The sequence below is a fragment of the Malaya genurostris genome, chromosome 3 (genome assembly GCF_030247185.1).
Source record: "Malaya genurostris strain Urasoe2022 chromosome 3, Malgen_1.1, whole genome shotgun sequence".
NCBI classification, from domain to species: domain Eukaryota; kingdom Metazoa; phylum Arthropoda; class Insecta; order Diptera; family Culicidae; genus Malaya; species Malaya genurostris.
The window spans coordinates 264,009,640-264,034,745 of record NC_080572.1 but is presented as its reverse complement, the minus strand read 5'-3'; the positions used below and the strand labels follow the sequence as shown (position 1 = coordinate 264,034,745).

Below are 25,106 nucleotides of genomic sequence, written 5' to 3'. Positions count from 1 at the left end.
CCAATCTTCTACCAAGTCTCTGTAACAAGAACTTCAACCTCCTTTTTTGATTCACCCACGATTACTAGCATCACATCATCCGCAAAGCCGACCAGTTTCGCGCCTCTGGGAAGGTCCAGCTTCAGAACTCCATCGTACATCGCGTTCCAGAGCGTCAAGCCAAGAATAGATTCCTGAGGAACGCCTGCTGTGACTGTTCTTCTTTCCTCTCCTCTCTCAGTTTCGTAGATCAGAGTTCGGTTTTGAAAGTAGCTCTTCAAAATTCGGCGAAGATATTCCGGTACTTTCATTTTGTGTAACGAGTTGACTATGGCTTCCCAGCTGGCACTGTTGAACGCATTCTTTACGTCCAAGGTGACAACGGCGCAGTAGCGATTACCCCGTCTCTGCTGTTTCTGTGCCACTTCTGCAGCTTTTACCATCACGTGAATGACATCCACTGTCGACCTGCCACTTCGGAAACCGAACTGCATATCTGAAAGACCGTTATCACTCTCGGTGTAACAGATCGGCTGAAAAGTTCGTATCGTTTCTATGAGAGGGCGCCACTAGAATTAAATCCATACCATTTTCAGTTAGTATCAACCTTCAAAAGATACGTGTATAAATTTGACAGCTGTCTGATTATTAGTTTGTGAGATATTGCATTTTGAGTGAAGCTACTTTTGTTATTGTGAAAAAAATGGAAAAAAAAGGAATTTCGTGTGTTGATGAAACACTACTCTTTGATGAAAAAAAGTGCCGCCGATACCAAAAAATGGCTTGATGAGTGTTATCCAGACTCTGCACCGGGCGAAGCAACAATTTCGTACTGGTCATATGAGCACCGAAGACGATGAACGCAGTGGACGTCCAAAAGAGGCTGTTACCGATGAAAACGTGAAAAAAATCCACAAAATGATTTTCAATGACCGTTAAGTGAAGTTGATCGAGATAGCTGACACCCTAAAGATATAAAAGGAACGTGTTGGACATATTATTCACGAATATTTGGATATGAGAAAGCTTTGTGCAAAATGGGTGCCGCGTGAGCTCACAATCGATCAAAAACAACAACGAAAAACCATGCTGAAATTGAACGAATTGGGCTTCGAATTGCTCCCTCATCCACCGTATTCTCCAGATTTGGCCCCCAGTGACTTTTTCCTGTTCTCAGACCTCAAGGGAATGCTCGCTGGTAAAAAATTTAGAAGCAATGAAGAGGTAATCGCTGAAACTGAGGCCTATTTTGAGGCAAAGGACAAATCGTACTACAAAAATGGTATCGAAATGTTGGAAGATCGCTGTAATCGCTGTATCGCCTCTGATGGCAATTATGTTGAATAATAAAAACGAATTTTGGCAAAAAAATGTGTGTTTCTATTAAACGATAGGAACTTTTCAGCCGAACTGTTATCTCGTGAACCTATTCAAAATTACTTTCTCTAGTAGTTTACCAACTGTGTCCAACAGGCATATAGGTCTATATGCCGACGGATTACCGGGGGGTTTTCCCGGCTTCGGTAGCAGCACCAGCTTCTGTCGCTTCCTTCGTCTATACATCGCTGCATCGTGGTCCTAAACATATCCGGGTTTTCCATCTCCCCAGGGTTTCACATTGGCTTCTGTACAGAGCTCGTCAATGCAGGCTTTCTTGCTGGATCATTTCTTGGTTTCGATTTTCTCGGCATAGTTATATCGCAGGCTCGTGTTATTACTGCTATCAGCTCTTCCGCGCTCAGATCTAACGGATTTTGCTCAAAACGAAGTGCCTTGACGAACACGTCCTTATCAAAGTTTTCCGTTCTCCACCTTCGCTCGCTCCACTGCCTTTCACGTGGTTCCAACTGTCTCCTGTTCCCGATACGATACTGGATTGCTTGATGATCGCTGTGGGTATAACACATGGATCAATAAGTCCCGAGACTAAAGCAGAGATGGCGCTCGTAGTAAACCAGTAACCACTTCTTTCTAGAGTACTAACCCTTGCTTGAAACGGGTCAGTGAAGTCGTTTTGTAGTTTGTTTAAAAAATAGAAAAAACCGAGTTTCGTGTTTTGATAAAACATTGTTTTTTAATGGGTAAAAACACCGTGCAAGCGAAACAATGGATTGAAAAATGTTATCCGGACTCTTGTCCATCAAAAGCAACGATTTGTCGGTGGTTCGCCGAGTTTAAACGTGGTCGTATCGACACAAATGACGCGGAACGCTCGGGTAGACCTGTGGAAGCCGTTACACCGGAAAATGTGAGTGAAGTGACAAAACTTATAATGAAAGATCGTAAAGTGAAGCTCCGTGAGATTGCTGAGATGACACAGATATCATATGGAAGTGTATTTACTATCCTTCATGAAAAATTGAGCATGAAAAAGGTTTTTTTCCAAGTGGGTGCCGCGATTGCTTTCGATGGAACAAAAACAGCAACAAGTCGATGATTCAGAAAGCAGTTCAACGCTATTTACTCGCTACAAAAAAGATTTCTTGCGTCGTTACGTGACCATGGACGAAACATGGATACATCACTACACTCCAGAGTCGAAGCGGCAGTCATCTGAGTGGCGCACAGCTGGCGAAAGCCGTCCGAAGCGTCCGAAAACGCAGCAGTCTCCAGGGAAAAAGATTTGGCTCAAATGAGAAGGTCATCGCTGAAACTGAAGCTTATTTTGAAGTGAAAGATAAATTTTTTTATAAACATGGTATTGAAAAATTGGAAAAACGTTGGAACCATTGTATCACAATAAAAGGTGATTATATTGATGAATAAAAAAAATTTTGCAAAAAAAATGTTGTTTCCATTGCATTGTTAGTCTCGGGACTTATTGATCCATGTGTTATTCCTCGCTTACTCTCCAGTTCATGTTTCGCACTATTCCAGAACTAGAGAAGGTGACATCGACGATCGACTCTCCGCCATCTCTTCGATATGTGCTAGTAGTGCCTTCGTTGGCAGGGTCTACGTTAAGCTTTGCTAGAGCTTCCAATAGGCTGCGTCCCCTCATGTTGGTGTAACGACTGCCCCACTCCACCGCCCAAGCATTGAAGTCACCGGCGATGACAACTGGTCTTCGATCAATGAGCTCATCCGTTAGCTTATTCAGCATGTGGTTGAACTGCTCTATCGTCCATCCATCTGCCACTGTACATATAGCCGCTGATTTAGCTTTATCAGCTATCAAGTTCCCATCCTCAGCAAGAACTCCAATGGCTCTGATATTATAGCAATATCGCTCATCATTTCCGACACGGATTGCTTCAGCAATTGCTGTGCTGTGTCACAATGGTTGAGGTTAATTTGTGTTACCTCCATTGTGCTTTCTTAAAGGCCGGCATCTCAGGCCTCCGGTCACATGATTGTTACCTTTTTCATTCGCGCATATAAGGCAGATATCGAGCAGCCCCTTGCCTTGTGGCCCTCTTCACCACATCTTCTGCACAGCTTAGTCCTATCAGGTCCCTTGCAGATTCTTGCTACATGGCCAAATCCCTGGCATTTGAAACACACCTCCGGCTGCTGATGGATGCTCAACGGGCAAACTGCCCCACCGACTCTGATTTTACCGATCTCCAGTGCCTTATTGGCTGCGTCAACTGGTAGTTTTATGACTGCCACCTGCATACCAAGTATTCCTCTTCTTAGGCGAACATTAAACTCAGCATCAGCCATTTTACATGTCTCTTTCAAGGCATTCTTAACCTCTTCCTCGGTAGTGATTTTATCCAGATTTTCACACTGGAGGATCGCTTCTGCGGTTATGGCTTTTACTTCGGTCTGATTTCCAACAAATTTCTGGATTATATCTTTATAATATAAGCTCTTGTTCTTCGAGTTTTTTTTTTCAGTTCAAAGATCATGTCTTCCGTTCGGGTGCGTCTGATTTTGTACACGTCCGTACCAAGCTCCTTCAGTTCTGGAGCAATTCTTATGGTTCGCAGAATCTCAAGATAATCCTCCGCGCTTGTCTTCACGACGAGTGCTTCGCCCTTCTTCCTAATCTTTTTCTCTCCAGGAGGCTTCCTTTTGCCGTCCCGGGTTTTAGTCTCGTCCTGTCGACCCCCAACCACTTGCCAGGGAGTTTCGGGAGTACCGTTGATGGTATCACGACAACACGACGCGAGTATGTGTCGATAACAGAAGCAAATTAAACTGCTTCAAAAGTGAAGTTCCACCGTACGTACAAAATCGAAAGTTCTCTAGCTCGTTTCGGAGTGTCTAAGCTCAGTACAGTTCATGTTATACAGCGTGTACCGCGACTAATAAGCTGAAATTTTGCTTCGCAAATCCACGAACAAACCGTTTATCAATTCTCCATTGTTTTTGTATACCGGCTCGGTAGTATCAATAGTGTCAGTGCGAAATCAGTGTACGCTGCTTTTTTGTTTACACACGCAATGGCAAACTTACAGCGCACTCCTCCTGCTGCTGGGAGCGGCAATTCGTTAACGAAAAAGCGCCAGAGGACCGATGACCAAAGCTGGGATAATGTCAGTACCGATTCGTTTTCTCTTGAAGGTATGATGAAGACAACAGTTGCAACAGTTTGCGGAAACCAAGAGTTTGATTGACTCGGTACGGAGTGAAATTAAAGACGTAAACAACAAAATCGATGCCGTTAAAACTGAACTTAAAACCGATTTAAAATCCGTTCGTGAAGAATGTGCCGTAAAATTTCTACACCACGACACTGCACTGGAATCGCTAAGCAATCAAATGAATGGTATGACAGATAAAATTGGTGCACTGGAAAACCGAAGCGAGCTTATCATAAGCGGTATTCCTTACAAACCCGACGAAGATCTAAATTTGACACTGAAGGAAATCGGTAAACAGTTAACAGTAAAAGACATCTCTAACGTCCCAGCGGTGATCAGGCGTATGAAATACAACGGCAAATTTAACAGCGACAGCCTTATAGTGGTCGAGTTTGCATTGAAGACATCACGGGACGAGTTCTACAGTGCCTACCTACGAAAACGCGACCTTAATCTAAGGCACATTGGATGGGATTCCGATCGCCGTGTGTACATCAACGAGAGTCTTACCTCCGAAGCACGCAAACTGAAATCGGTGGCTCTACATCTGAAGAAGGCGGGTAAGCTAGCGTCAGTGTACACTAAACAAGGGATCGTCTACGTGAGAACTGCTGCTGGTGCACCATCCATCGTGATAAAATCCGTAGATGACTTAAATAAGTATTCGTAACTATATGTCAGTACTATTATTATTTTTTGTTCGTTTACTTTTTGAAGTTTTTGTTTATGATGTTAAAATTATTTGTATTGTGAATTGTTGAGACGACAGAGATAATTATTGTAAATTTATGACAGAGATAATTATTGTAAAATCCTTTGACACTATGCAGCCCACTAAAAATTGTTTCCCTTATTATACTTGATGGTTCTACCACAGAATCACACCTCAACGAACATTCCTGGAGCGGTGCTGAATGCTGCTCTATTATCTGGAAAGCTAAACATTTGTCACGGGAACGCTCAAAGTCTTTGTGCGCGTAATGCAGACAAGCTTGACGAAATTCGGTCTCTTTTGTCTTGTTCCAAAATCGAGATTGCGTGCTTCACCGAATCGTGGTTGACTTCAAAAATTAGTGACAGTAGTATCGGAATCCCTGGGTTTTCGGTTGCGAGAAACGACAGGGGTTATCGGCGCGGTGGAGGAATAGCTGTTTACTATAGAAAACATCTAATCTGTTCCAAGGTTTTCAACACGGCCTTATTGGAAGATTCAATGGATAAAACTGAATGTTTGGCTTTAGAGTTCCGAATAAACGGTCAAAAGATATTGCTTTTGACGGTATACTGTCCTCCCGATAACGATTGCTCGTCCTTTTTGGCAGAAAAACTGGTTGATTTCGCTGTTCGCTATGAGACAATTTTTCTGATAGGAGACTTCAACACTGATATGCTTCGTCCTAGTACAAAACGTGCACGTTTTGAATCGATGCTCTTGAATCATTCACTGTCATTCGTGAGCGAAAACCGACTTTTTATCACAATGAAGGGTGCTCTCAACTTGATCTGTTGATAACAAATAACAGCGAGAAGGTTTTAAAATTCGGCCAAGTAAGTTTCCCGGCATTATCACAGCACGATCTCATCTTTGCGTCAATTGACTGTGAGATTTCTCGACCTTCTGACCGTTCTGGAATCAATTTTATGAAATTGGAAACCCGGACGGTGCCATCGCTTTCTTCAACGCACACATTAAAACGATACACGACTGTTGTATTCCGCTTCGTGTTCGGTCAACCAGGGCTTGTATTGTGAATCCTCAAACGAACGAAGCAACAAAAAATATCTGCTGTGAACACTTTGCTTGACATAGCTGAATGAGAGACCTATATTAGAGAGAAACTGGATGCGTGAGAGTATATGCTACTGAGCAGACCAATTCCCCTTGCCAAGTAAATTGTCTGTGCTCTCATTCTCAGTTAACACATGAACTAAGCAATCCATGACAATGTAATGAAATGAAGGGTTCACTCTCGTTAGTATTGTACGAGAAAGAAGACCATGCCTCACGGTGTGCTACAAGACGCGAAGCAACGTCATATAGGCAATGTTTACGGTTTATTTTTAAAAAGTAGGTTTACAGAAATCATTTTTAACATAATGTTCGCATTCCAAGACCAAATTTGATCACATTTCAAACAGACTTTAAACATTTTATAGCAGAAATTTTGCATTTGAGCCCATTTCAAAACGATCCATTTGTTTCTTGGCAGTTTACACTGTGTACATATCCTAGAAACACTAAAAGCAATGTTCTTTAAATTAATATTCATCGGAACTAAAAGTTATGAAACTAGTTTCCTCATAGGCATCAACAATATGAGAACCATTCATCAAATGCTAACCTCATGAAGCATAGGTCTCAGCAAGCGGGCATATTCATGAACTAATGAACGAACGAAGCAGCTCTCCTGGCTTGGGTTGCGCTGTGAATTCTACCTGACATACGAATGTGTGTGAACAGCACAGATAGTGAAACCCTTTCGTTCATATTCGTTGCTTCAATATGCAAGCCCTGCGGTCAACCCGTAAACGATATAATCCTTGGTTTTCGGAAAGTGTACGTCAAGCTTTACTCGAACGAGACTTGGCTTACAGGGATTGGTTACAGGCTCCAAGAAATTTGAAAGACGAAAAACGACAACGTTACAAGGTGATGAGAAATCGCGCCAACACAAGCATAAGTCATGCCAAACAGCGATATTTTAACCGATTTTTGGACAGTAGGACTCCGTCAAAAACCCTCTGGAGACGGATAAAAAATCTTGGTGTTGGTAAAGTAAAAACAACGCTACCGTGTGAGCACGATCCAGACGAAGTAAATCGCGCATTTTTGGCTAGCTTTGCGGATAGCACTCCTCGAAGTGAAATACTTGTTACATCAGCACAATCATCGCCACAGAATTTCTCATTCCAACAGGTGGAATATTGGGATGTCGTCAAAGCTCTCTGGGATACAAAGTCGAATGCACTCGGACTGGATGGTTTGCCGATTAGATTTATTAAGATTATCTGTCCGTTAATCGTTCAACACATAATACACATGTTTAATCTGCTCATTCGAACAAGTACATTCCCCGATTGTTGGAAACACGCTAAAGTTGTGCCGCTGAAGAAAAAAGCACATCTGAACGACATCACCAATCTTCGTCCAATCAGCATACTACCGTCATTGTCAAAGGTGTTTGAAAAGCTTCTCAAGCAGCAATTGACCACATATATCGAAACGAACAATCTGTTGTCGGACTTTCAGGCTGGTTTTCGCAGAGGTCAAAGCATCAAAACCGCCACTCTACGAGTACACGACTTAGGAACCATCGTTGATAAAAAAGGAACTGCCATTCTTCTTCTTTTGGATTTTTCCAAGGCTTTTGACACAATTCCACACAACTTACTGCTGGAAAAACTGAAAGCACAGTTCAATTTCTCATCGCCTGCTGTAAACATGATTGAATCGTACCTGTGTCGTAGAAAGCAAACCGTTTTTTGTGGTAATCGTTACTCAAACACTGCTGATGTTATGTCTGGTGTTCCGCAAGGCTCAGTTCTTGGTCCCCTACTGTTCTGCTGCCATATAAACGATCTCCCAACGGTATTGAAGTACTGTTCGATTCAGATTTATGCTGACGATGTGCAACTCTATGTTGGTCGGGTTGGACCGTGCGTGCGTGAACTGGTCTCGACGAAACAACTTATACGTGAATCCAAATAAAAGCAAAGCATTGCTTATAACAAACCGGCAACGTAGAACCAACGGATTTACTCTACCAGTACCCTCGATTGTATTGAACGGGCAACAAATCGATTGGTCCGAAAACGCAAATAACCTTGGGTTCATTTTTCAAAGTTACTTGCAGTGGGATAGACTAATAAAGCAACAATGCGGAAAAATTTATGCCAGCTTGCGAACGTTGTACAGCTGTGTTCCTACCGCCCCGTCATCAACAAAACTGAAACTGTTCAAATCATTGATCTTGCCACATTTCTTGTTCGGAGATGTTCTTCATGTCTCCCCTAGTGCCAACTCATTTAACCAGCTACGCGTAGCATTGAACTGCTGTGTGCGATACGTATATGGATTAAATCGCTACGACCACGTTAGTCATCTGCAACAGAACCTCATTGGATGTACTCTAAATGGATTTTAGGCATATCGTTCCTGTGTTTTCCTTAGAGGTCTTCAGAAAACTCAGTTCCCCGCTGTACTCTATGGAAAACTTATTCAGTCTCGAGGACGTCGTTTGGAAAACTTAGTGATTCCTGCTCATAATACGGTGTGTTACGCTAATTCACTGTTCGTTCGAGGTGTGATAAACTGGAACTTGTTGCCACCTGCAGTAAGACGCTCTCCCTCGGAAACAATTTTTAAAGTTGGCTGCATCGATTTTTTCAATCGTAACTAGTACCTAGTAGTATTTTAATTGTTAAAATAAGAAATTTCAATTAGATATAATTAGATATAAGAATGAATATGCGAACGGTGAAATCGGAGGTAGTAATAATCAAAAGATGTCTTACCTTACACTACTGGACAATAAACAAACAAACAAACCTCTTCATCTCTTGAACCTACATCGATGCGTCTTCCCAGGGTATCTCTTTGTTTCTTGGACGCCCCTGTTTTTCCTTCGCCCGGTGAAGATCTGACCCTCTTGGATGTCGAGGCCGGTGTGTTGGCCGTACCCGCTAGCTTTCCTCGACCTCCTTTTTGGTACTTTTCCGAGGTCGTACTAGGTTTTGTCTGAAGGGTCACTGCTGCTGCTGCTGCTGCGACAATCTTGGCCGCTTCCAGTTCAGTTTCTGCAGATTCAGCTCTTTGCATTTCTCTTTTGAGCTCTTTAGTGGCTGATCCAATAGCTCCGCGGGTTTTGACCACCATCACCTTAATGTCTTTGTGAACGTTGTGTCTCTTATCAATATAATGATGGAGATCGTCAACAAGTCTTTTCGCCACTTCCACTCTCGAGGAATTCGGCAGTACACTCCACGCCATTTGCTGTTGTGTTTGCTCCTGCTGTTGTTGCTGCTCTTGCTGCTGCAGCTTCGAGCACTCGCGGGCAGGTTGGTCTCTCTCTAGCTTCTCTTGTTCTTGTTGTTCCCGCTTCTTTTTTTACTGTCGTTTTTCGAAGCTCAATCGTTTTCTTAAAAAAAGCCAAATCGAATTTCAGATACAAAAGTTCAATTTAAAATAAATTCAATTTTATCCAATTCTGACTTCCGATTCTGGAATTGTAGGATGATGAATTTTTAAAATTCAAAGCGATATAGAAGATGACAATCCGGAAAACCTTTAAAGTTGGACTTAAAAATATTGCAATTTATTCGTCATATGGCCATACGAATCGGTTTGGGTTATGCTGATTCCTGAATACCAGCACTGGAAGTACCTTAAATTACCATAAACTCTAAAGTGGAACTTAGTTCGACATATCATGGAATGTTCAAACGATTATCACACGTTTAGATTCAAATTCGATCCGTTTTGCAAATTCGACATTACAGAGTAATGAGTGATTAAAATCTCAAAATGTCGCCTAAAACGACGGCCATTAGAATAATGTCATGAAAACTAAAACACCGAAGAATATTCATGCAAAAAACACATGCGGATGGATAAAAAAAAAGGTATCATCTCCCTACTAGGTGGAATAAGCACGTTTTAACTACCTGCAGCCGTTAACTCACGAGCCAGTATAATCGGAACACAGCCTCTTCGCTTGAATGGTTTTTACTGAATGGACTCGATTTTCTTATATTAACCACAAAATTAGTTGTCAAAGAGAATTTCGCGTCAAATCAATATTTTACTAATTTATGCCTAGGATTTCGCCAAATAATCGTATTCAGTAAGAACAAGAATTCTTTCTGCAAAATAAATCCTAAATATCTACTGATTTATCGGATATTTTTGCTATTTTGTTATTAAAATAATTTAATTTAAAAAAAAAAGAATTAGCCGTAAACTTGATAACATTTTTCGCCGTTAATTTGAGCAGAGCAATCAGATCTTAGAATGTCGTGCCATAGAATAAGAAATTTTCCTCAGCGTCGTCAAGAGGAAATATTCAAGTATCTTATTGAAACTGAAGGTATTTATGTTAGGGTTAAGTATGTCAACCGAAAACTAACCTCATGCGAACACAGATTCCATCCAATCAACTCCAGTCAACTTCAGCACCCAGCGGAAACAGAGTATCGAAGCTTAACCTGTTGAACTCGAGCTTTGCCATCGAATTCATAATTTCCGCCAATCAACCTTCGTCTGGTTTTCCACCGCCAAAGAGGGAAACTGACAACTTAATCTTTTCCTTTTGATTTGCCAATTAAAGGTAGCAAAGCAGAGGAGTATCCTCTTCATCGGCATGATTGAAATACTCTACAGTTTTTGTTCGCTTCCGTCAGCCGCAATCCACTTTCTCGGATTGTTCCTATTTCGGTTTGTCGAACGACGAGGGTGCTTTTTTTGTCGGTTTGAGAGAAAGATTCGATTACTGACATTCGCTGCTGTTCGAATATTTCACCTGTGCGTAGGTATCCGAATCCGTACGATTTAGTTATAAGCTTCTACTGTGGCTGGGGGGTATGCCAGCAGGTGGGGACCAATGACTGACATGGCTATCACGTCATCCGTTTATCATATCAGGTTACTCTCGTTCGTCTGTGTGCTGATTCCGAATATCGTTAGCATTCTGGCAGGCGAACTTTTGTCTGTCGTCGATCGTCGCCGTAGGGTGCGGTGAAATTTCAATCTCCACTATTATAATGCAACCAGAATTAACTTCTCTGTCAATATTTCATAATGAAAACTGTTCCGTACTGTTTCAAATAATCCGATTGTCGTTCCCGAAACACTACCCGGTTCCCATTATTCAAATAGCTGATACACTCTACCGTTTTCGCCGAACCCTTCTGAATCCATCAGTACTACCTTCTGTTCAATGACAGCATATTTTCGACTGGCATCATTATCATATATTTTTGATGCGGAACTCTGGCATGTTCGGAATTGATGTACTGCTCCCGCGTAGAGTTCACCGTATCTCGTAGGATTCCTCTGCGGGGTGTGCGGTTTGATCATGGTAAAATAGACTTTTTTGCTTTCCTTTCGCGTACAAATCTATCTCCATTAACGATGAATTCGAAGCAGCTCGCCATGAAAACCGAAAGGAAGAAGGACCTTTTCTCACAATCAAGGTACCGTTCATGCATCTTGAATGGATTATCCCGATATGTCAAGGTTTTTGATGCGTGCCCGCGTGCATGAAGCGTGAGTGATTTTGATGTCTTGTTCGGTGAGGCTGCTTTCAATTGAATGTAAATTGGAAATCAGGGATGAATATGTTAGCTTATTACTTTACCGTATCTAAAGCCCGTCTTAGTGTCCTTGAAGAGAGCAGATGACGTGGAACGTGTTCACATTAGAGGCGCCTATTTGTGACAGTGATAAATGGGAGGGCCGCGATAGACTATGGTCGAAGAGCCTGCTGGAAAATGTTCGTCATTTGATCAACTCCTCTGAATCTCATTTATAATCATATTTTTCATGAAGTGTGTAAGCCATTTGTCTGCTCTGTCTGTTACACTTCCATTTGTATGCTCTCATTCACAACCTAGATGGTATTGAACAATATCACTTACTTATTGCAGTGTTGCCGGAATCACCGAAGTAGATGAGCTTTTAACACATGGATCAATAAGTCCCGAGATTAACAATGGAAACAACATTTTTTTTGCAAAATTTTTTTTATTCATCAACATAATCACCTTTTAGGGTGATACAATGGTTCTAACGTTTTTCCAATTTTTTTTTTCATCGACTCGTTGCTGTTTTTGTTCCATCGAAAGCAATCGCGGCACCCACTTGGAAAAAACCTTTTTCATGCTCAATTTTTCATGAAGGATAGTAAATACACTTCCATATGATATCTGTGTCATCTCAGCAATCTCACGGAGCTTTACGATCTTTCATTATAATTTTTGTCACTTCACTCACATTTTCCGGTGTAACGGCTTCCACAGGTCTACCCGAGCGTTCCGCGTCATTTATGTCGGTACGACCACGTTTAAACTCGGCGAACCACCGACAAATCGTTGCTTTTGATGGACAAGAGTCCGGATAACATTTTTCAATCCATTGTTTCGCTTGCACGGTGTTTTTACCCATTAATAAACAATGTTTTATCAAAACACGAAACTCGGTTTTTTCCATTTTTTAAACAAACTACAAAACGACTTTACACCAACCTCGATAACTCAGCTGTTTCTGGTCCGTTTCAAGCAAAGGTTAGTACTCTAGAAAGATTCTTCGGTTATACTGGACCCAAACAATGGAGGAAAAAGCCGAACAAGGCATCGGAAAGTAGAAAAATGAAGGTTTACTTTCACAATCGGCCACGTTAGTCTGAAGCAAATGAGCCAAATAAAATTTTATAATAAATAAAAGATTTATTTTCGTCTAGTATTTTTCCATCATGGAGCACTGAAGTGTCGTTGACCGCGATTTTATTTATAACTCGTTTATGAAGAATCAGCCGTATGGCATAATACTGACAAGTACGCTTGTTTACCGCGCCCGTCCAGGTGGAAATAGGCTTAATCACTCATCATTATGTCACTTAGAGAAACTTCACCACTGTCTAGCATTTCGAGCATCTTGTTCGCTAACGACAAACCAGCTCCATAATCCGACGGTTTTAACGGCTACGTGAAGGCGATCTAATATAGATGAAACGACAAATCTTCCTTGACCATTCGATGGAAAGAACGACGAGAAATTTGAAGAGCAACCGTATGTTTCTTGCCCAAAGGCGCAGAACTATTCACAATAGCGGATCGAAACTCGTTCAACATTCTCTGGTGTCCGAACAGTCCGGACGTGGCCCGAAGGTTTTTCTTTAGTCACAGAGCTTGTTTTTACAAAAAGTTTCACCCACAGCTTCACAGTATTACGCAAAGGCATCGGCATTTAGGCTTTAATTTAAAAACAAATTTAAGCTCACGAATAGTTGTGACGTGCGACTGATTTTTACAAGAACGAGTTATCAATTTCAAACGCGGTGAGCGACAGTCAAGTGTTCCATGATGGAAAAATACTAGACGAAAATAAACCTTCATTCTTCTACGTTCCGGCTTCGGTTTCTTCCTCCCTTGTTTGGTTTCAGTGTAACCGAAGCACAAAATGATTTAGGTTCTTTGGGCAACCTTACACCTTCACGAATTTTCGAGCTTTTGCTCGAACACTCTACATCAAGTTCCGGACAAGTGTTGCATCACATTTTTTGGACGCTTGATCCCAAATTTATTTGAACTCCTGCATGTTCCCAGCTGCCTTACCAGTATTCTTGAAGACCCTCTTCACGATTGCCCAGTAACGTTCGATGGGTCGAAGCTTAGGGCAATTTGGTGGATTGATAAAAAATTTTACCCTTTTCTGCAAGCCAATTGAGAGTGGTTATGGCATGGTGAGCCGATACTAAATCCGGCCAAATTAGTGGAGGTGTACTATGCTTCTTATATAAAAGCAGCAATCTCTTCTGGAGACACTCAGATCGATAGATTTCTGCATTTATAGTTTCGGTAGTGTAAAAAATGGTTGACTTCAAACCACAGGAACATATTGCATGCCATACCAGTACCTTTCCACCGAATTTCGCCACTTGAATCGACCTGGCCGCATCGCTCACATCCTCCCCAACGACGACAGTAATGAAGTGTGGACCTGGAAGGGTTTTTGAGTCCTCCTTTACGTAAGTCTCATCGTCCATCAAAACGCATGCATCCAGACATTGCAAAAGACGCGAATACAATTGCCGGGCCCTTGTCGCTGCTCGCTTCTTTTGCTCTACACTTTGTTTCGAGATTTTCTGCTTCTTGTAGGTTTTCAGGTGATTTCGCCTCTTGATACGCTGGATCATTCCGACGCTCGTTCCTGCTTTTTTTTGTCCAAATCACGTACTAACATTGATTTGTTCTTCATGATTAGAGATACGACTTTCTGTAGAGTTTTGCTATGAATGACATGTGAATGAAAACTTTCACGTTGCCTGCTATCCGGGCAGTCATATATGAATGTCGAATCGCACAGTTGAATGTCGCATGTAACAGTCATGATCGAGCGCCGCATGAATATATTTACGTCAGTCTCACTCGTATTGGACGATGAATTGAACGAAAGAATGATAGTCATCAATATGGTCGCCTGCACTTTGTTTTCGAAGCGAATTTCATTTCTGGTAACTAACATTTATGAAGCAATTCATTAGTGACTGTTTTTATCTCGATGCTGTTCAATGAAATTTTCAAATTTCAAACCATTATCGCAAAAGGTGAACGTCAATGTCAACAAAAAATCGCGGGCTAGGGTTGTCAATCAACGAAAATTCACAATTTTTTGAAAATTTTCAAACATGAATTGCATAGAAAACAAAGTGAATACTGATCGAAAATCACAACTTTTAAACGTTTACTAGATGTCAACTATTTGAAAAAATGAAAAAATAATTGATTGAAAATACAAGCCTATAGAAATAAATCTCAATCAGTATGAAATTGCACAGTAACTTATAAGACACTAAGAACTTTATTTTCACGTATGATTTGTGAAAATAGTTTAACAGTTGCTGAACAATCGAAGTGAGTACCGTTTTTTGAGCTTTTCTTTACTATTACCGGCGCGTTCGGAAGCGGAAACTTTTGACTAATTGAACTGTTATACCGGATCCGAATAAACTTTTAGAGGACTTTTTTAAGAATTTCAAGACCTTTCATTTGCATCTTAGTTTGTAAAATTCGGTTAAGAAATTTCCGAGATAATGGAGTGCGCATTTTCTCATATATTTTCACATATTACCTCGTAATTCCGGAACCGAAAGTCGGATCGGGATGAAATTCAGTAGCAATCTAAGTTTGTAAAAATTGGTTCAGCCATCTCTGAGAAAATCGAGTGACATTATTTGTGACATACACACAGACATTTGCTCAGTTCGTCGAGCTGAGTCCCTCCGGGCCTTGATTCAAAAGTCCATTTTCACAGTGATTGTATAGCATTTCTAAATGAGAAAGGTAAAGTGAAAGAGATCGAGAGCAAGGAAACGAATGAGAGTGAGGACAACAAAAGTGAAGAAAATGAAGAGAAAACAAGTAAATACCAACGGAGTGGAGTCGAACGAAGCCCAGACTCACCACCGTTGGGAAACAACGTCTTTGACAATATCAATTGCACCAAATTTGTCTTGAAAAATGCGATCGATCACAATCGAAACGTCAGACAATTTCCTAAACAAATCTTTCGCGTTGTTTGAATCAGGCTGTGACAACTGTATTTCGTTTGATATCATTCCAACACCAGTCGTTAGACGCAAAACTGAATTATGACGAGAGAAAAGATTAACGTTAGAATATTCAGGTTAAAGTAAAGAAAGTAAAAAAATACAAAACGTAAAGAGAGTAAATAGAGTGAAGAGAGTGAAGAGAATAAAGAGAGTAAAGCGAGTAATAAGTTAATAGAGTAAAGAGAGTAAACAGAGTAGAGAGAGAGAAGATAATAAAGAAAGTAAAGAGAGTAAAGAGAAAGAAGAGAATAAACAAAGTAAAGAGAGTCAAAAGAGTAAAGAGAGTAAATAGAGTAAAAAGAGTAAAAAAAGTAAAGAGAGTAAAGGGAGTAAAAAGAGTAAAGAGAGTAAAGAGAGTAAAGAGAGTAAAGAGAGTAAAGAGAGTAAAGAGAGTAAAGAGAGTAAAGAGAGTAAAGAGAGTAAAGAGAGTAAAGAGAGTAAAGAGAGAAAAGAGAGTAAAGAGAGTAAAGACAGTAAAGAGAGTAAAGAGAGTAAAGAGAGTAAAGAGAGTAAAGAGAGTAAAGAGAGTAAAGAGAGTAAAGAGAGTAAAGAGAGTAAAGAGAGTAAAGAGAGTAAAGAGAGTAAAGAGAGTAAAGATAGTAAAGAGAGTAAAGAGAGTAAAGAGAGTAAAGAGAGTAAAGAGAGTAAAGAGAGTAAAGAGAGCAAAGAGAGTAAAGAGAGTAAAGAGAATAAAGAGAGTAAACAGAGTAAAGAGAGTAAAGAAAGTAAAGAGAGTAAAGAGAGTAAAGAGAGTACCGAGAGTACAAAGAGTAAGAAAAGAAAAAAGTAAAAAAAACACATAGTGGTGTAATGATGCATTTCTCATAACAATCATACCGACGACACGACCAGGCACTCCGAAGAAAAATCAGCATTAAAACTGTTCGCTAACGATTCACCGTCAGTTACCACAAATCTAGCGACCCCCCGTAAATGATAAAAATAATCTTCTCGAGCAACACTGTTTAAGTTGCTATGGACTAGTTACCAAGGAACCCCAAAACAAATAAACATGTTTTGAAAGCGGTGGAATAGTTCTATTAGTGTTAAACTTTGTCCAAATTAAGCAGAAATGCATTTAAATGGACTCGATTTTCGGAAGTTAATCGAAACTATGGATGAAACCAACGAACGAGGACAATGATCTGCTTCCAGCGATTCATCCGTACACTTCAACTGCTAGCTTTTCTGGGCAGTAGGATTCGGTGTAATATGCCGGTGTCAAAATTGTTTTGTGTCGGTTGATTGCGCAGCAGTGGAAACAGTATTTCACTTTGTTGGCCACTATTCGAGGATTACTAGTGGAATTTCACGAAGAAATCATTTTACCGTACGTTATGCAGTACCGCAGAGCACTAGCTTCGCTCAGCTCGTTGTCGGTCATTTCCATGTCTTCCATCTCACACAACGGTTCCAAGTCAAGACCTGAATTTTGAATTTGGCTTTATAAAAGACATAACTCATACTCCTCAATTTTTATATTCCACTCGAGTCAGGTAAATCCATTAAAATGTTCCGTAATATAATAACCGATCTGAAATTTATTTTGTTTACATTCATCTTGCCTTCGATATGCAGTAACCAAGGTTATGGTGACTGTTATTCAAAATCAATAAATATATAAACTTGTGCTGCCAGTTTAAAAAAATTCACTAGCGTTTTCGATTTGACATTTCCAGTTACTTAGGGGTAGTGAAATTTACGATACAGTTTTGTTAGACGAGTGGCAGGTCGTGTCGTCGATCATACTATCATATAAAGTACTGTAGTATTCTTCAAAATAATTTTCTTCGATTCTTGAAAGAATAACTGAGATCGGTTTGTTTGACCATCTACTAATAAAAACTATCAATTTGAGAAGATTTGAGGTCAATTTGGAAAATTTACAACGGTTTTTTGCCCTTTTCAGTGATGGTATAAAGTTTTTGACACATTTTACCCTATATTTCCGGATCCGGATGAAATTAAGGAATTCCATATGGGACCGCAGGACCTTTCATTTGAACCTAAGTTTGTGATAATCGAATAGATGGCGCCATCTATGAGAAAAGTTGGAAAACATATTTTCATTTTTTGCATATTTTACCCCATAACTCCGAAACCGACAATCAGATCTAAATGAAATGCAGGAATTTAGTATGGGACCTAAAGAGCTTTCATTTGAATCAAAGTTTGTGAAAATCCGTTCAGCCATTTCCGAGAAAAGTTGGTGCACTTATTTTTCACAATTTTTTGCACATTTTACCCCATAACTCCGAAACCGGAAGTCGGATCAGAATAATATTCAAGAATTTTGTATGGAACCACGAGACCTTTCATTTGAATCTAAGTTTGTGAAAATCGGTTCAGCCATCTCTGAGAAAAGTTAGTGCAAAAAAACGTTACATACACATGCGCACATACACACAAAGACATTTTCCGTACTCGACGAACTGAGTCGAATGGTATATGACACTCGGCCCTCCGGGCCTCGGTTCAAAAGTCGGTTTTCACAGTGATTGCATAACCTTTCTCTATGAGAAAGGCAAAAAGTAATGGTAGTAAATATAGTAAAAAGTACAGAGCGTAAGCAGTATTTAGTATAAAATAGAAAGCTTAGAGAATAGTGAAGGAAGTTAAAAATTTCAAGTAGCAAAATTCAAACTAAATCTCAAGAGCATCTAATAGTGAAAAACATAAACCACATGAAATGTTGTCATTTTGAATTTATTTTGAAAATGTTATACCATACCCTCAAAAAATCAGCTACAAACACTATCAACGGAATTTTCGTACCTTTTCCTATTCCAATACAGTAAAATGAACATTTATTCTAGTGTGTCGTAGAGTGCGAAGGCGATCCAGTAAATAGAGACGGTCGGGTTTCTGGTATTTGTACCCGAAACCTGAAACCTAACCCGAACCCAACGGGTATTGGTCGGGTTTGGGTTCAACAAAAAAATTCTTGTCGGGTTCGGGTCGAGTACAGGCGATGAATTTTTCATTTTTATCAGGTACGAGTCGGTTTCGGGTTAAAAAATCTGGTCGGGTTTCGAGTATTCGATCCCGAATACTGGAATTTCCCATATTCAAGTCAGGTACGAGAAAAGATTTTTACCGTCGGATGATTTTTTCGGTGCGACGATGTCCGAAAGTGGTGGCAATAGTTTTGTCCGACATTCTCACTTGAGAAATTTGAGTGATTGTAGATTTCTTAGTTGGAGTTGGGACGCGAGTACTGCTTTTGGTAGTTCCAGCTCAAGAGAAGTTTTATTTCCTTAGTTAGTGTAATAAAGCCTTTATGGGTGTGCAATTTGTTCAAAAAAGGTTGGTAACAACTGAAGGTGCTCGAATATTCCGTTGGTTGAAAAAAATATCGAGTACACCAACAGAGAATTAAACCAAAGATATACTCAAGATTACAATGTCCCATACAATCCATTGAAAAATGTTGGGTCAGTAATAGTGAACCTGAAGGCTTAGTAATTAGGTAATTTTATTGACCCTTCGTTAGCAATCGTCGACTAGTTCCGGCAAAATGCCATGGAAACAATACAAATTAGGAGAAAAGCAAATATATGTTCACATTCAGCAATAATTTCTTGCTTCAATTGACTTTAATGCTTCGTGGGATGAGACAAACAAACTTAATAAATTCTAAGCAATAGTTCTAAAAAATTTTTACTTTCTTATGTTACGTGAGAGAGGATATGAAACAAAATTGAAAATATTGTTCATACTGTAACTTGATATTGTTTCAAACATAAACAATCATTGTCATAGTTACGACGCATCTAGAGAGTCCTATTTAAATGATACATAATAAATCGCAGAACCCTCTATGTTGAGTTTATCTTTGGTTAAACTCTTAAACTAAAAGCAAAGTCTTGGCATTACATTCATTTCGTAGACTTCATAGCGTACAAAACCATTGCATGACTGGTACTACGATCCTACTGACACTAAGGATCCTTTCAAGTCGGGGCTCAAACATACGACAACTATATTGTAGAAGCAGCGCCCTATGCATTGAACCACCAACCCGGGCCAAAAAAACTCTCAAACTGGTTTTTGTTTTGATCGAATGATTGCTTTTCGCCTTGAAGTGCAGGGGAAAGGTCTTGAACTAATCAATTATACATTGTTTTATGCATTTAATGCATAAATCGCTTTGTATAAAAGATGAGGCATTTCAATGCCTATTGGAGAACGACTTTCAATAATTATAGTTTGAATGTATTTTTTTTTGCTCACATATAAATGAGTAAGAAAAATATCAAAACATGCTGCATAAATTCAAACAACTAATTTCTAAAAGATATAAATATTTGATTCTCTCACAGGGAGTAAATCGTTTCTCCATCATTTAGATACGGGTTCCAAGTGACGTTGCTTTTATTGAACTTTTATCCAACAATTCCCAGCCCAGCGCTATCAAGAAAAGAATAACTCATTGGAAGTATCACTAGAAAACGGTCAGTCAGTCAGTCGGTACCGTACCGACCGTTAAATGTCCGATGGGATTGAAGCCCGGAACGGTGGCTACTCGATGTAACCATTTATCAAACTTTCAGTTTGTTGCCCGTATGGAAACGGTTTTGCTTTATCTGACCACCGACCGTCCATCAATGTGCATGTGCCCCCAGGGGTAAACTATGGCCGATCGGTGGTTACTTTCATATGACTAACTGTCAGCTGCAGAAGCAATTCGAGAGGGACGGCGTTGGTAATACGGGACATACGGGACCTGGGATCGTATTTAATTCGGAGAAGGGGACCAACTAACTTTTCGACAACATAAATTCTGCTTAGATTGTTATTCGTGTCAAGCATTTTGACCGGAAAGTTTACCGAGTGCTGTCAGGAAAATAGGAAAATATTTGCTTGAAGTTTGTTACGTGGAGTAATAGAGAAAAAGTTGATAACCGGTTTTTAGGCGATTTATTAGCCACGTTAAAAATTGACCTACGAAGGCAAAAAATGGACAATGGAAAGTGTTTTTTTTTAATTTATGTAATATCATAACTTGATTGGTTACTTTTCATCTGAAATTCCTTCTCAAAAAGAATGTTAGCTGATCAAACGTCAAACAACCTGTTTTAATGCACCCAGTGGTTTAATGATGCCTTTCTCATATCTCTCATATTCTCATATAAGGAGTGTATCGATATAAGCAACATTCAAACAGTTATTACTCTGAAATGGCTTAATTTTTTGCAGCGTGTTTTGCGGTGAAATATTTGTTTACATGTCAATAACAGCTGCGCAATCGATTGGTTTCGGTGCGGTTTATCGTTTCAATGATGAGTCGAATTGATCCGGAAACGCGAAAAAAAATTCTGCACACTTGGTGCTCAGAAAGTGGTGTCACGTACAACGAAATTGCAAAACAGGTGAAAGTGCACCACACCAGTGTCAAAAATATTGTCGAGAAATTCGTTAAGACCCTTTCCATGAAGGATTTGCCCCGATCCGGTAGGAAAAAGGGTCCCAGCCAGCCCGGCCGGGACATGATAGTGGTTGAGTACATCAGGAAAGAACCCATCGGTGTCGACGCGGGATTTGGCCAAGTAGTTCAACACCAGCATCGGGATGATTCAACGGATCAAAGTTCGGAACTCCCTGAAAACGTACAACGAACAGAAGGTGCCGAAAAAGTCCCTGGTACAGCAAGTTCAGGCCAAAACAAGAGCGCGAAAATTGTATAACCGAATTCTACATAATAAAGACGGATGTATCCTGATCGACGACGAAACCTACGCCAAGGAAGACTCTCGAGCGCTGCCCGGACCGCAATATTATACGAAACCGGTGTTCCAGGATCTGCACGACGCTGACACCACGATGGCGATGGAAAAGTTTGGGCAGAAGGTGTTGGTCTGGCAAGCAATTTGTACCTGTGGTTTGCGGTCGTCGATTTTCTTCACGAAGGGCACAATTAACGCCAAGGTGTACGAGGAAGAATGTTTGAAGAAAAGAATGCTGCAACTGTACAGAAAGCATAAGGCTCCTCCTCTCTTCTGGCCGGATTTGGCTTTAGCCCACTACGCCAACTCCGTTCTACAGTGGTTGTCAAAAAATAATGTACAATTCGTGGAAAAGGACATCAACCCACCGAACTGCTCGGATCTTCGGCCAATTGAAAGGTATTGGGCAACTGTCAAGCGGCACTTTCGGAAGGAAGGTACAGTGTCCCAAAACATGCAGGAGTTAAAAAAACTGGACAACTGCCACCAGGAAATTCACAAAAGTAACTGTGCAGAATTTAAGGAAAAATGTCAAGTCCAAAGTGCGAGCGTTTCACAAAAACTAGGATTTTCTTCAATATAATCAGTGAAATGCATAAAAATGTAATTTTTCAACAATATATCGAAAACTGATGTCAAAATATGTTTTTTTCGCTTTTTTATTCAATAATCAATGTTGCTAACTACTTTGCGATACACTCTTTATATAAATGTGTGTGTGTACTGTATGATGTTAATCAGCATTCAGGTTGGTTAGGCCATCTCTAAGGAAACGAAGTTTTGTTAAGAAAAAAAAATCGACTTTGAAATTTACGAAATTGATTTTTTTTCAATTTTTGCCAAATGTCTTAGAAATACAGGAAACGTCCATACCCGGTGTAATCCCAAAAAAACAATTTTTTGAAAAATATCGACTTTGGGAAATCAAAATAAATGAATTTTGAGATTTCCGAAATCGAACATTTTTCTTTCTTGCCAAATGTCTTAGAAATACAATAAACGTTGTAATCTGGTGATGACAATCCAAAAAAAAATTATTTTGAAAAAAAGCGAAAGAATTTGTTGAAAAAAATCTAAATTGTTAGAGGGTTGACTTGAAAAAAATTTCACAGATCTCGACGTTTCATGTATTTCTAAGACAAAACAAGCAAACAGGATAACTTTGAAAATTCGCATGAAAAGCCGGCTTACTTCGAAAATCCGCGTACAAACCGAATAAAAAACCGTGTAACCAAAGACCTCAATGTATTCAGATCTTATTTCCGGTTTTGCAGTGGAATTCAAAAATGTGCCCACGAATTCCGAATCCCACAGCCAGCTTTGAAATTTCTTCCGGATCCGATCAGCGGTTCTAGAGTAAGGGGGTAGAATATGCTTAAAAATTGCATTTGATACTCTCAAAAGCCGCTGGACCGATTATCACAACCTTGGATATTTATGAAAGGTCTCATAGTCCCATAGCTTACTGTATATTTATGTCCGGACTAGACTTCCGGTTTTGGAGTAATGAGGAAAAATGAAAAGTGAGTGAGATCCTTTTGGCAGTTTTTAATCACTATTCCCAATACTCCCGAAATCTAATTTCAAGGACCGGAATAACCGAAGTTGGAACAGTTAAAAAGACGGGTGGGTAATGTCAGAGACATAACTGGATGTCGTTAATACGAAAAAACTGGCACGCTCCCATCACTTTTCCGAATATCAGTTAGTTGATTGGTTGTATAAATTGTGCAAGCTTTCCCCTTTTTCACTTATAGAGTTTGAAGCGATGCACCTACATTAAAGTACAGAATAATTACACTACTATTAGCTACTATTCTACAACTATATATTCCAAATTTGAAACAACTCCTTTTTAATTTCCCAATATAGGAGGCTAGGTACGACAAATTTGTCGTTTATTTTTATTGAAGCTATGAAGTTCGAAGATATCTGATTCTTCTCGAAATTTTAGTACGAGACAATTGCAATGGCCTGGTCTGAAATGTATCGACGATCTTCGGTATGCAAGGGTCATCTTAATAATAATAATTACAGTAATAATAATAATGATAATAATAATAATAATAATGATAATAATAATAATGATAATAATAATAATAATAATAATAATAATAATAATAATAATAATAATAATAATAATAATAATAATAATAATAATAATAATAATAATAATAATAATAATAATAATAATTGAGTAATTGAATGTATTAGTGACGGTACAAATTATGTTAACTTCTCGTGTGTTGCCGAAACAAGGGTAACAGTTGCTCAGGAAATGGTAGGGAAGCGACAAAATTCAACTAGTTCTTTATGATAATCTTTAGTACTGAATAGTGCTCTGAATTGTCTGAAAAGTGTTTTGAATAGGCCTTGCTGGACTTTTTGGCGGCATTTCTACCGGTTTTCGGTGCCATCGTGCTAACGGTGTCTCGTACGTTCACAGTAACTGCTTTAACTTAAATGACGCTATTTCTCACATCACATTTCATTTTATACCTGCTACTGGCAGCGGTGTACGAACAGCCCCTTTGCCAAAATTCCTTTTCCTGTTCGCAGAACGGGAAACAGTGAGACGACAAGTCCTCGATGTTGCTCCCGTGTGTCTTATTTCGGGAACAGTTGCTCAGCAAAGCAAATGGTAGGAAAAACTTTTATATGGATGCTCATGTCATGGGTTAAATCAAACAGGTTTTTCAATAGTGTACTATTGAAAAACTTCAATGTTGTTGCAATACACGTTCAAGTTCAAGGCAAACGCGCCTTATGAATTATCCTCTTTGATACTCGTTTATACCAAACATTTCAGAAAAGTTTAATTTTGAACTATTTGAGATCATGTCACACAACTGAAAATTTTATCATAAAATTGTGATCATATTTCCGATGGCGTGTAGCAAGAATAATGTTGATTCATTAGATACAACAGGAGATATTCACGATCAAAAACTCTCTCTCTCTCAGAGGGTAAATTTTGAAAAGGCGCCCCATAGTAAAGTAAGTCGTATTCACGACAAAAGAATTTTTCCCTCTTTCACTTGACGATTTAGGTGACGGTATAAAATATTCAACGCCTAACTATCTCTGAGAAAACAGTCTGAGTTTCATTTTGGAGTATTTCAACACTATTTTCGATGCTTCCGGGATCAGAAATCGAGAGCCAGGATAGCTGGAATTAATTTGATAGGCCGTCTACTAACAATGACTAACGGTTGGAATAGTTTCGAACCCAGTTCGGAAATCTTTTTACGGTTTTTTGCGTCGCCGCCTAAAGTTACCTACATTTTTTAATATTCTTCACCCCCGAACTGAAAGTTGTATTCAGATGAAATTCTAAAGCTTTGTATTGAAAATCGGACACGCTATATCTGAGGAAAGTGGGCAAGTAATCAGCTTCGGTGTGTGCATCGTTTGTGAAGGCGTGTTGTGTTTTCTTCTTCTGTGCCAGTCCGTACCGTTGTTTAACGGCTTTGTATCGGACCAGTAAGGAGTGTATCGAAAATAAGCTATCGACATACATTTGTGGTGTACGCATGCATTTG

At 39.6% G+C, this 25,106-nt stretch overlaps 1 protein-coding gene across 1 annotated transcript; it reads right to left on the bottom strand.

The window, feature by feature from the left end:
* Positions 1-8,587: 8,587 nt before the first annotated feature.
* On the bottom strand, positions 8,588-20,557 carry LOC131434309 (hybrid signal transduction histidine kinase B-like). The gene is made up of 3 exons (XM_058600975.1): positions 20,507-20,557; positions 9,082-9,612; positions 8,588-8,641 (listed from the first exon to the last, which is right to left on the bottom strand). The coding sequence occupies exons 1-3, from the start codon at positions 20,555-20,557 to the stop codon at positions 8,588-8,590; spliced, it is 636 nt and encodes a 211-aa protein (XP_058456958.1).
* Between the last annotated feature and the right edge of the window lie 4,549 nt (positions 20,558-25,106).